General features: G+C 44.4%; 1 protein-coding gene across 1 annotated transcript; it reads left to right on the top strand.

The window, feature by feature from the left end:
- Positions 1-721: 721 nt before the first annotated feature.
- Positions 722-9,966, top strand: ciao2b (cytosolic iron-sulfur assembly component 2B). The gene is made up of 5 exons (XM_080188053.1): positions 722-860; positions 1,926-2,003; positions 3,657-3,782; positions 9,389-9,434; positions 9,611-9,966. Exons 1-5 carry the CDS (start codon positions 732-734, stop codon positions 9,706-9,708), a joined length of 477 nt encoding a protein of 158 aa, XP_080044179.1. The 5' UTR covers positions 722-731; the 3' UTR covers positions 9,709-9,966.
- The last annotated feature ends 424 nt before the right edge of the window (positions 9,967-10,390 follow it).

Here is a 10,390-nt window from a genome sequence, read left to right as displayed (position 1 = left end):
GCTTATTTGGGACTGTCCGGTGTGGGTTGAGTGGCAGGATGGATCCAAGCTGGCAGCATCAGAATGGGAGGGGGTCACACAGCGGGCAGCCCCTACTCTGTGAAGGAGGCATTGGATTTCCCTCTGCTTCCCAACCCCACATTCCCAAAGCAATGCCAGGATTTATTTATTTCAGCTCAGAGTTGCTGACTGGGGCAGGATTGGAACTAGCTGCCTGAAAGCACCTGAGGCATCTTTTCAATCCCCTTGGAGCCAGGCCCTCCAGGTGCTGGGATTGGGACTAGGCGGGAAAACCCACTGCCGCTGCCACAGATGCAATGGCCCGAATGGCCTCCTCCGTTTCTACGGCTTACAGAAGTTCCGCCCCGTCTCGCTGCCCCGCCTACTCTCTCTGGCCCCGCCCATCCAAATGACCCCGCCCATTCCCAATGGCCCCGCCTCACCGCTGGTTCCGCCCATTCCCAATGGCTCCGCCTCTCCGCCGACTCCACCCATTTCCGATGCCCCCCCCCCCTCTTCCCGCTGGCTCCGCCCATCCTCAATGGCGCCGTCTCCCCGCTGGTCCCGCCCATTCCCAATGGCCCCGCCCATTCCCAATTGCTCCGCCTCCCCGCTGGCACCGCCCACTCCCAATGGCTCCGCCCTTCACTCTGGCCCCGCCCCCCTGGTTCCACCCACTGACGCGGGTGGTTGGTGCCCCCGGAGCCGGAAGTGTGCGCGCTGTGGGTGTCATGGCGGCCGGTTCGCGGCTGGAAAACGCCAACCCGCTGATTTACGGGCGGAGTTCGGAGCGGCCGCTCACCGCCCGGGAACAGGAGGAGGAGGCGGTGGATATCATCGACAACAGGGAGATCTTCGATATCCGAGAGCGGAGATGTGAGGGAGGGGAGTTCGGAGGAGGGTCTGGCTGTGTGAGGGGATGGATGGGTTCAGGGGGATGTGTGTATTCTAGGGGAGGCGGTGGCCTAGTGGTTTTACCCCTAGGTTATTAATCCAGAAAGCCTGCTAATGTTCTGGGGTAGGCACAGTAAGAAGTCTCACAGCACCAGGTTAAAGTCCAACAGGTTTATTTGGTAGGTCAAGCTTTCGGAACGCCGAAAGGAGAAGCGCTCCGAAAGTTTGTGCTGCCAAATAAACTTGTTGGACTTTAACCTGGTGTTCTGAGACTTCTTACTCTGCCCCCCCCCCCCCCCCCCTAGTCCAACGCCAGCATCTTCACGGCATGTTCTGGGGATCCCGGTTCGAATCCCTCCATGGTAGATGGTTGAATTTAAATTCAAATCTGGAATTAAGAATCTACTGATGACCATGAAACGATTGTCGAAAAAACCCATTTGTTGCACTAATTTAGGGAAGAAAATCTGCCTTACCTGGTCTGGCCTACACGTGACACCAGAACCACAGCAATGTGATTGACTTAACTGCCCTCAGGTAACAAGGGATGGGCAATAAATGCTGGCCAGCCAGTGATGCCCATATCCCACTAATTATTTTTTTTAAATTGTCCAGTTTCTCTCTCACTGAGAGAATTCAAACCTGCAACAGGTTTTGTGGAAGTGATTTCAATTGTTGAAGGCAAATTACTGAAATCTGAAACAAAAACAGAAAATGCTGCAAAATCTCAGTGGGTCTGACAGCATCTGTGGAGAAACAATAGAGCCAACAGTTTACATCTGTATGACTCTCATCTTGAGATCTGACATGGTGTCATCCAGACTTATAATGTTAGCTCTGTTCTTTCTCCACAGATGCTGTGATTTCAGTTGTATTGTTTTTGGTCATTAACCCTTAAATCAGGGAGTCCTGTCAGTCCCGCTCAGCACTGAAGAGTGTTGAATTTAAAAGTGACTAGCCTTTCCCCATCCCCTGAGTGAATGCTATTAATACACACACCGCTGCAGAACATTTCCTTAACATATTTACATCTGATCAGATCAATTAGTGACCCTGAGCATCCACTGAGCCTGGAGGAGTTAAATGTTGTCGAACAGCTTCGAGTCAATGTAAGTATTCCCTATTGATTGTAAATAAGATTACATTGTGTTTCAGGTGTTGGGAGTAAGTTGCAAAGACAACTTCGTACAAGTAAACTGCTCAAAATCAGGAGTGTGTATGAAGTATAACTCCTAAACTTTCTAAAGTATAAGCTGTGGTTCAGTGGATGGCACTCTTGCCACTAAGCCCCTGGTGAGGAGCTGCTCTATTGCAATCCCCCGTGTGTGTGTGTGTGTGTGGGTGGGTGGGGGGACTGGGTGGACTGATCAGTTACTGAGCTGGCAGAGTGTAAGTAGTATCCAGATTATCAGAACCCCGGCACGGGTCAGTGTTGAGAGAAGGAGCATGAATTGAAGGAGGTGAATTTTGAAATAGTAGTTGTAGTAAAGATCATTTTCTAGCAATTTTGAAGCATTTGATTGGAATTGATGGAAGGATTGGGAATGGTAGTTTTAGTAATGTATTTGAGTTTGCTTAGAAGGATTCCTTTAGAAAGTCTCTAGGGTGAATCAAGGTGCTGGGTTCTGGGCACAAACACTGTCAATGTGGGACTGAAGGAATGCTGCATTGTCAGAGGTTTCTTTCTATTGCGTGAAATGTTTAATCAAGGCCCGGTCTGCCTCGTCAGCGGGGTGAATCAAAGAAGTCTTTAATGGGTGAATTCCTGGCAATGTTACTAAGCTGACTGTTTAATGCAGTTAACCTTTGGCCCATCTGAGTTGCTTCCAATAGCACAGTCTGATGAATTTGGGGAGCTGTTGTCTGTGTTTGCACTGGGAGAGGAAGCTCAGATCTTTAAATTCAGACAGTAAATCCAAAACAATATTAAGCAGAAGGTGGGGGGATAAGATCAGCTATAATTGTATTGTATTGTGCAGGCTCAAGAGGCAAAATCATCTACTCCTGCTGCTATTTCTTATGCTATGTTCCAAAACTCTCCTGTGCTTTGTTGATAGGGTGCTGTGGCATCTTAAACATCCTGCTGACAAGGCAGACCGGGCCTTGATTAAACATTTCACGCAATAGAAAGGAACCTCTGACAGTGCAGCATTCCTTCAGTCCCACATTGACAGTGTTTGTGCCCAGAACCCAGCACTTTGAATTTGTTGATATTTGACCTCAGCGCGTTCCTGTTTTGGGAATGGAGGATCTGTCAGCTGATGAATTTAATGACACTCCACAAATCCAGTAACTGCAGCCAACATCTTCTGCTTAATATTGTTTTGGATTTACTGTCTGAATTTAAAGATCACCAAAATGAAAGGGAGTGGGATAGCTTGATTTTGGGTTCAGACATGGCTTGGCACAACATCGAGGGCCGAAGGGCCTGTACTGTGCTGTACTTTTCTATGTTCCTGGTTAGTCATCACTGTAACTTTTAAAAATTCTCATCCTCAATGTCAAATTCCACCATGATCTTGTCTCTCCTAATCCCTACATTCTAACCTCTTCCAGCCCTTGGATCTCGGCACTCATCCAACTCTGCAACATTGCTGAGTTTAATCATTCCTCCATTGGTAGAATTCAGTTGCCTGCACCCTGAGCTCTGAAATTCCCTCCCTAAATCTGTCTACCTCTCTATCTCTCTTCTTATAAGACTCTCGGTGGGCTTGACTCTATAGTTCCCAGTTTACTGACCTTGATTCTTCTGTCTGTACCAGGTGACTGATCACGAGAACAGTGTGTCAGTGGCCTTCACTCCCACAATCCCTCACTGTAGTATGGCTACACTGATTGGTTTATCCATTAAAGTCAAGTTGCTGCGCTCACTGCCTGCACGATTCAAGGTGAGAATTAATTACTTGATATTCAGTGTATGTGTGTAATAATTACCTGGTAATCAGTGAGAATGTGAGATAATTACCTGGTAATCAATGAGTGTGTGAGATAATCAGCTGGTAATCTGTGTGTGTGAGAGATATGTACCTGATATTCAGTGATTGTGTGATAAATACCTGGTAATCAGCAAGAGTGTGTGTGAGTATGTATGTATGTATAAGGGAAATAGTAATGGGGAAACAGTGGTGTACAATAACGACTTTGTGATAGTCTATGCAGTGGAAAACGCTAAAATTAAGAAAATCTAAACAGTCAAGGGGCAAAAATGGTGGCGAGGATAAATACAATAATTATCACTAGAGGAAAAACTAGGGAAACTAATGGGGCTAAAGGCTGATTAGTCCCCAGACTTCCTGGGATGCACCCCAGGATGTTAAAGGAAGTATCTGCAGAGGTGGATTTGAAGTAATCTTCCAAGAATCCTTGAATTCTGGATATGTCCCAGAGGACTGAAAAACTGCCAACGTAGTTCCCTTACTCAAAAAGGAGAGGATGACAAAACAACAGGTAACTACTGACATTTGTCACTGAGAAAATGTTAGAGTCCAGTGTAAAGAATATAATAGCAGAGCATTTCAAAATACATAAGGTAATCAAGCAGAATCAGTAGGGAAAATCATGCCTAACAGATGTAGTAGAATTCTTTGAGGTGATAACAAGCAGTTTGAGATAAAGGGGAAACTGTGGGGAATGTGTGGGTTTACAGGGATAGGGCAGGAGAGAGGACTTGGGTAAGATATTCTGTCACAGAGTCAATGCAGACTTGATGGGCTGAGTGGCCTCTTCTGCACTCTGGGGATTCTGTGAAACCAGTAGGTGGTAATAGACTTGGGTTTCCAAGAAGTGTCCCTGTGCATGCCTCCCACCACAGGGGTGGCTCTGTGTTTTTCCTATCCAAATCTTCATTTTATTTCTAAGAAAAAATAGGATTTATCTTGGAAATGGATTTTTAACCTGTTAATTTTAGAATTGAAAAAGGCATTCTAGATTATTCTTGATTTTTCGTTACTGGACTGTGACCTCGGGAGCATTTGGCAAGTCAGAGGCAGCAAAAGGCCAGCACATCGACAGCAATACTAGTCAATTAAAACAATCAGTGGGCTCATAATGTCCTAGAAAATGAGCAAAGTGTGAAAATAAGGCAGTAATCTGTAAAAACAACTTTACTTAACAGAGCTGCAGAGTCTTTTCCAGCTGCGCACCTTCACACGTGACAGGCTGCAGCATCGGGACCTCAAACTCAGCGAGAACATAAGAACATAAGAGAGAGAGAGAAAAACCTGCTTTTGGACAGCCAATATTTAAAAAGGAAAATAAGTAACGCAGCTATTATATAACCAAGATGAATCCGAATTCAAGCTGAAATCTCCTGGTTTTATCACAGATTGATGTTTGCACAGAAGAAACAAAAAGGAAAAAAATGTTTTTAAAGTCAATAGAAGTCATACAAATTGGAAGAGAAAATAAATGAGAGGGGAGCAGAAGTTAAAGGTCCTGCAATTTAGCTGGTAACAGCAATGGTGGGGAAAGGTGACACTGAGGAAGCATTGAATGAGAATGCGGAATCATGGAGTACCTATAAAGAGAGATTTCAATAATATCTTGCTGCAAACGGGATGATGGATAAAATTAAAGTAAAGTTCATTTATTAGTCATAAGGAAGGCTTGCATTAACACCGCAGTGAAGTTATTGTGAAATTCCTCTAGTCGCCATACCCCAGCGCCTCTTCGGGTCCATGCACCTAACCAGCACGTCTTTCAGACTGTGGGAGGAAACCAGAGCATCCAGAGGAAACTCTTGCAGACACAGGGAGAACATGCAAACTCTACACAGACAGTGACCCAAGCCAAGAATCGAACCGGGGCCTGTAGAGCTGTGAGGCCGTACTGCTAACCATCATGCACTCTTTTACAGAGTATTGTCCATCCTGCTAAACCTGGTAAAAAAACTTACGAGAATTGACCATGACTCTTGAAGAATACTTCTCTTCCAAACCTTTCATTGTAGCTAAGAGATTCAGATTTCTTCAGAACCAAGAAGAGGGTGAAAATATTTCACAATTAGTAGCTGTACTGTGGAACCTAGCAAAGGGTTGAGAGTTTGGCTCGATCTTTCAAGGCACTCTGAGAAACTGACTTGTTTGTGGGCTTCGAAATGAAGCAATTCATTGATGATGGCTGACTAAAAGTCTTCTACCACTAAAACTTGCTGTTGTGATAGCAACGACCATGGGATTGGCTGCTAAAGAAACTTCCCAACTTGGAACTGGAACCAAAATACACAAGATGTATATTGAGAAAAGAAAATTTCTCAACACAGGCATGCTGCAGATGGGGCATTCTCCACAAGCGTTGGTGTCACAGAAGTTCTGGCAAGAAAGATCCCTCATCAGCAGATAATTACCAGATTAAATGCAGAAGATCAAAGCAACATGCAAACGCTGATGTTCTATCACATCTACTAATTCGAGACAAAGCCAAACCACAGGAGAACTATGTGAATATCTTTCCCAGGTTAATAATGTACTGAGTACAGCCTCAAGTGCAAAGACACACTAGGTCAGATAAAGGAGACCATGGGAGAATGACATTGGATAAAGAGAAGAGTTGATGGGTTGAACAACTCTTTCTGCACTTGTAGGGATTCTGTAGTCGAATGGAATCTGGAATTCAAGCTGTTATGAACTTGAGTTAATTGTACAAAACCAAGTACTGTTATTAGGGATCATGCTTGTACAGTCATACACTGGATCCGCTTAATGTGGGACATCCAGGAATTGTATGTATGAAAGAACTCAGGAGTTATTTCTGGTGGCCAAGTCTACACCCTGAGATTGAAGGAAGAGTAGGATACTTAGTCTTGTGCTAGGATACGAAATACTCCCACTTTTTCAACCATTCAACCCATTCAGTCAGCCGAGACAACCTGGACAAAGAGTACAAGCTGATTTTTCAGGTTCAGTTGAGTGATCTATGTTTCTTGTCTTTGTGGATGCACATTCCAAATGGCCTGAAATCATGGTGATGAAGTTGACATCTACTGTAAAAGCAACCAAACAACTAGATAACGTATTCGCCTGATTTAGAAGTCCAGAACAGTTAATTAGCGATAACAAAACTCAGTTCACATTAAAAAAAAATTTGCGGACTACCTTAGAAGCTGTGGCATACAGCATATCAGAGCTATGCCCTATCGTCCTTCCACTAATGGATGGGCAGAGAGGTTAATTCACCCATTGAAGAATATCATTAAAGCACCAAAGGATAGAGAACTATTAGCCAAAAGAGTAAAGAACATTGTCATATCCTACAGAAACATACCCTATATAACAACCCAAAACTCACCAGCAAAGGTGGGTTTTAAAGAGAAATCAATTGTGATTTATTCTTACTGCCTGATGCTTCCGCTAAAGCAGAGCGACAACAGCAAAACTGAGTTACTCACCATGAACAGACATCACAACCAAGAAATTTCAATCAAGGAGAGAGCTTTAGCAGGAAACTACCCTTCAAGTGAGTTTTGTGGCTACCTGCCAAAATACTCAAAGACTTTATTATTTCTGATACGGTGCAAACTGGTGATGAGAGAGTTTGGAAGAGACATTGCAATCAAATCCTGGCTTCAAAAAGAACTTTCAGTCGGTATCTAAAAGGTCAATAGCCAGCACTCAGTGTTCAGAAATCCCTGAACGTATGATCACGCTTGAGCTGAGTCCCAATTCTACACCAGTTGAATCAACAGCATCAGTAGAAGCTGAACCAACTTTACCAGAGGATGTACCTGAGCTAAATGATGAACAGACCATCAGGAGCTTGAAAGCAAAGACTCCTGAATGATGGATTCTGCTTAAGCGGAACCAGTATCCACCTAAAGGACTCCTGTACCACTCGTCTTTATGTAAAACTACATACAATTATACTTGGTAAAATAATGAGTGTTCGTAGTGAGTAAGAATTAATATTAGTTGTTCTACTGCTGGAGTAAAGGGGGAGGGATGTTGTGTTTTGTAAACCAGTGCAGTGTGTCACATGATTACATGGTGACATCATCAGAGGCATTTGGGATTGTTTCCCTCTCCCATCCTGGGCTCTAAGTTAGTAACCCCTATCCAGTAAAGCTCCACCAACTGGTTACATAATCCACTGTGTGGCAACCTTTTTCCCCCTTTTGTCTTTTGCAGTTGAAGTGATCTGACCACTTTAGAATGTAACCTGGTCATCTGTGCATCTGTCAGTTACTTGGTAATTGCATAGAATTGACAGCTCAGAGGCAGATCATTTGGCCCAGCCAATCTTTTGCTGGTGTTTGTGATCCACTCAAGCCTCCTCTCATCTTTCCTCATCTCAATCTACCATTCTAACCCGCTGTTCCCTTCTCCCTCATTGGCTTCCACTTGAATACATCTACACAATTCACCGCAGTCACTGGCTATGGTCGTGGATTCCACATTCTCCCCATACTCTGGGTGAATAAGTTTCCTAAATTTACTTTTGGATTTCTTGGTGATTATTTTATGTTGACAAATTTTAGCTTTGCTCTTCTCCACTGTATCCAGCCTGTCAAAACCATAGAATCCTTACAATGCAGAAGGCCATTCAGCCCATCAGGCCTGCATTGACTTGCCATAACCCCACCCCACTGCCCTTCATGCATCTTTTGGACTGTAAGAGGTATTTTAGCATGACCAATCCATCTAACCTACACATCATTGGACTGTTTGAGGAAACTGGAGCACCTGGAGGAAACCCACGCAGACACAAAGAGAATGTGCAAACTCCACACAGACAGTGATTCAAGGCTGGAATTGAACCTGGCTCCCTGGGCACTGTGAGACAGCAGTGCTCACCACCTGTGCCACCCCTTTCAGAATTTTAAAGATCTCAATGACGTCACCCCTGAGCCTTTTTTCAAGCCAGTCAGTCCTTTCCTGATAGGAATATTCGTGCATTTCTGGTATCCTCTTTCTCAATCCTTTTTCCATCTTATTCAGCATTTCTGTATCCATTTTTATAATATGGAGACTGGAACTAGACACAAATATCTTTGTATTAGTTATCCAGTACTTGAGTGTGTGCTGGTTAGTTGCCATTCTGTTTGCATTATTTACCTGGTAATGTGGAAGCGTAGGCTAATTACTTGGTAAGTTCTGCATCTCTTTGCTTACATGGCGCAGTCTAAGATTTACCTAATGCTGTTGGTGTAAATGCACAAGATAGGAATTCCCCTGGGAGCTCAGTGGGAGTCTGTGTTTCTGCTGTAGAAATACTCCAGGCAATCAGCAAAGTCCCACATTCAGTTATGGATCTGAGGTGAATCTGGGCAAGAGTGGATCTAATTGGAAAGCAACACAGGTAGGATGGGCTGTATTACCTCATTTAGTGTGGTTTCATTCTATGTTTCTAAGGCAGGGAGAGGATCATGGATTTGAGACATCTCTCTTGACAATACTGTTTGAGTGACTGCAGGAAACCCTTTCCCCTGTGCTTCCCGTCTTATACTTTCCATGTTTATATCTGGGTTTGAATTTCTAACATTCAGCCATTCTTCCTGCAGGTGGATGTCCACATCACTCCTGGAACCCACGCTTCTGAACATGCAGGTGAGGGAGGAGCTGCGTGAGTGTGTGGATAATAGTGGATATTTCAGACTGCGCTGTCTTCACACCTGCCATGCAGCTGTGTGGGGAGGTGGGCACTGATCGGGCAGTGAAGTGGACAGTGAGTTCTTGCCTTGTACCAGGCTGTTGTCCTGAATGAAATCTTCTTCTTTTTCCAGTGAACAAACAGTTGGCTGATAAGGAACGAGTGGCAGCAGCTCTAGAAAACTCTCACCTACTGGAGGTTGTTAACCAGTGTCTGTCAGAGAGATTATGACCAGGTCATGTAATGAGACTCGCCTGGAAAACAAAACTGCAGCAAAGAAGAATCACCACAGTTGTGATTCCTGTTCTTGTCTGAGGATCTCGGCTGACCTGGGACAGCTTCCACAATGTCTGTGACATGACACAACCCTGAAACAGGGTTTCCTGCATGTTACATCTGTAAGTCAATCCACCAGCTGTGCCAATGTGAAGATAGATAATGAGTCATTAAAAGAAAACCCAGATCGATAATCTCTCATTTAACCCGGAATGATTACAGTTTGTGTTTTTTTTAACCGGTCTGCAGGACAGTTAACGGGAGCAGATGGGGGGATCAGTCTTGGTGAAGGAGTGAGAAAAAAGGCAGTTTCCACAAGCCCTGGGGTGAAGGGGAAAAGGGTGTAAAAGTTCCTAATGTCTCTGCCTCTGTTTAGCAGCTTCCTGCACTTAGATGACTGCAGTCAGTCAGTAGGGGTACAGGTTAGGATGTTGGGAGTGGTTTAATTACCAACCTTCTTCGCAAAATGCTTCGACATGTGTATCACCCCTCACTCTGTTACTGACGCACATTCTTTTCCACACACACACACAGACTTGCTTTTACACGCACTCACAAACCCCTTACCCACTGCATTAGTCTGAGTGAGAATCTTTGAGACAAGTGACATTGTAAAAGCTTGCTTGTCAATAATCTG

Source organism: Carcharhinus amblyrhynchos, chromosome 4 (genome assembly GCF_965287045.1).
Source record: "Carcharhinus amblyrhynchos chromosome 4, sCarAmb.v2.hapA, whole genome shotgun sequence".
In the NCBI taxonomy this organism is placed as follows: Eukaryota; Metazoa; Chordata; class Chondrichthyes; order Carcharhiniformes; family Carcharhinidae; genus Carcharhinus; species Carcharhinus amblyrhynchos.
This window is presented reverse-complemented; position numbering and strand designations above follow the sequence as displayed.